This window comes from Macadamia integrifolia, chromosome 8 (genome assembly GCF_013358625.1).
Source record: "Macadamia integrifolia cultivar HAES 741 chromosome 8, SCU_Mint_v3, whole genome shotgun sequence".
Taxonomy (NCBI): Eukaryota; Viridiplantae; Streptophyta; class Magnoliopsida; order Proteales; family Proteaceae; genus Macadamia; species Macadamia integrifolia.
In genome coordinates, this window is record NC_056564.1 from 2,160,487 (window position 1) to 2,162,897 (window position 2,411).

Below are 2,411 nucleotides of genomic sequence, written 5' to 3' on the forward strand. Positions count from 1 at the left end.
AATAAATTTTAAAAGTTGAATATATATCATAAGTGATATGCAACTAAACAATTTTTTGGTGGTACAGGCCCTAACAAGCTAGGTGGAAAAAAAAATAAAAAAATTAATGGCTTATTTTCTTCCAGGCATTCAAAACATCTTATGCAAAACTGACTTTTTCAACTACTCCGAAAGCATTATATTTATTGACATCAAAGGAAGGTTTCAAAGTCTCAATGATATTCAAACTTTCATAAAAGACCTTCATTGATGTAGCGTGCAAATTCTTTTTCACACTAGTATCGTGAAGAAAGACTAGGCAAGTCATTAGTGCCATTATGGACATTTGAAGATAAGGATGATGCTATTCAGGGTTTAGGAACTTAGGAAAATGGCTCGTTAAAAGCCATGGCAGCCGGATTGAGAACCTAGCTAGATAAAGTGGATTGCTGAGTCAATATTAAAATATATAGCTTAAAATAAAAAATATATATACATATTTATGTTAATAAACAAATTTTCCTTCTCTTATTGGCTATGACAATTGAATTATATTTTTAAAAAAAGGGCAATTGCTAAAAATGCAGCGTTCCAAATTTTACTGACTGTGGTTGCATTCTACGGTAATTCAAACCTAATATCCAGTCCGTTGATGAAGCCAAACCCGAAAAATGACTCACAGAAAGTGGGGGAGAAACTAGCCCATCAAGTGTGGAGACTTATAGTTGGGCCTAGCTAGTGTTATTTTCTTCTAAACCCATCAGCCATTATGGGCCACCTGCCCACTCTCCAGTATTTGGGGTAGTTTTCCTTCCCCCATGTAGAAGGGTTCGCCCACAATCCTACCGTCGTCATTTCCTCACAGAACCCCATACAAGGCAATGTTAGAAACTACCCCTCCCAATGAAATATAATTTAGAGCAAGTGGAAAGTTAAGAGTATTAATAAAAGGTATTAACCAAGATATTAAGCGAGAAAAGATTTGGGCTTTAATCTAAAGAGAGAGGGAGTTAAACTAGGGCATCATATTCATGAACCCAGCCCATTCTAAAGATTAATGGGTCAAACATGAAAAGCCCATTATTCCTTTGGATTCAAATTGTTCCAAATAGGCCCATTAGCAAACGTAGTCGACTGCCCACGTCTCCTGTGTGATTGGAGAAACTTCCCCGAAAATCCTGCTTTGGCGAGTCGGAACTTTCAGTGTTTTTCAGATTGGAGTAGGACCAGTAGGCTTCTTCCGTTCAACAGTTATAGGATCCTCACTCAGTTTCGACTGAGTTGGAGCAGGGCGGTGACGAACTCCCGAGTCCCCAACAATGTCGGCTTCACCAGGAAACACTGCTTCTGTCACCGACACAGAAAACCCTTCTCACGAAGTAATCAACTCGTTCGATACCCTGCCCTTGAACGCCGGTGATTCTATCGAGCAACTGCGTCCTAAAACCCCCGACGAAGTAGGAACAGCGGCGGCGGCGGGGAGCGACGGATTAAGCGATACAGCAGCGGCCGGTGAAGAAACACAACCATTGAATCTTGAGTCAGAGGACTGCTTGGGTTCACTAGGTGAGAAGCGTAAGAGAGAGGATACCGAGGCTGAGGAGGCAAACGGAGAAGCCAAAGATGCCACCAATCCGTTGTGGAAGACAACTCTCTGTTCGTATTTTAGGCGCTCATCGGGGTCATGTAGCCATGGGGACGGTTGCAGGTATGCCCATGGCGAAGAAGAACTGCGGGTTCGGCCGGATAACACTTGGGACCCAACGTCGGAAAGGGCAAAGAAGCTAATGAAGTGCGAGAATGGAGAGAGAGTTACTAATTCTTCTGATGTAGGGGAAAACGTTCTCATGACAGATGCTTTAGTCTATTCGTCTGATCCCTCCCTTGCCAAATGCTTGGTGCATCTCCCGCGGAACTGGACTTCAGACAAATTAAGGAGCCATCTTACCGAACAGGCAAGTGGATCTTTGGTTGTGAATTGTTTTTTTTCAATCTGGGTCTACTGTTTTTTTAGGCCCAGTTATGGGATCATTCCCATTTATCAATGAGATAGCAATTTCGAACTATAACTTGTCGAGGAATGTTCACTGTTGTTTTATGCCTGGGTTTAAGATGTATACTAGGATGATGTTCAGTTGCAGTTATTTGGCTAATAATTATTATCTATGTTAGATTTTATATGGCTGATACGACTTCAATCCATTCAAAACTGACGGTTAAGAAACACCCTTGGGTATTTAGGTGTGTTAGACATAATACCAGACTTGATTTACGTTGGAAGAAGAACCATCTGTATTAAGAAATAAGATCACTTTGTTCGTCTCAGTGTTTTCTTCCTTACTTTGCAATAAGCACCGTCCTACATGACTAGCAATAAGAATCACTGGATTCATCTCTTGTCATTTGTCTGATGCTTAACACCTCCCCCCCCC

General features: G+C 41.4%; 1 protein-coding gene across 1 annotated transcript in view; it reads left to right on the forward strand.

Annotated features, from left to right (window-relative positions):
• The first annotated feature begins 1,124 nt into the window (after window positions 1-1,124).
• The window catches only part of LOC122087474 (zinc finger CCCH domain-containing protein 24-like), an 11,015-nt gene continuing 9,728 nt past the window's right edge, over window positions 1,125-2,411 (forward strand). The window contains exon 1 of the mRNA XM_042656624.1: window positions 1,125-1,934. Within this exon, the coding sequence (XP_042512558.1) occupies window positions 1,299-1,934 (636 nt within the window). The 5' untranslated portion in view covers window positions 1,125-1,298. The remainder of the gene's footprint in view (window positions 1,935-2,411) is intronic.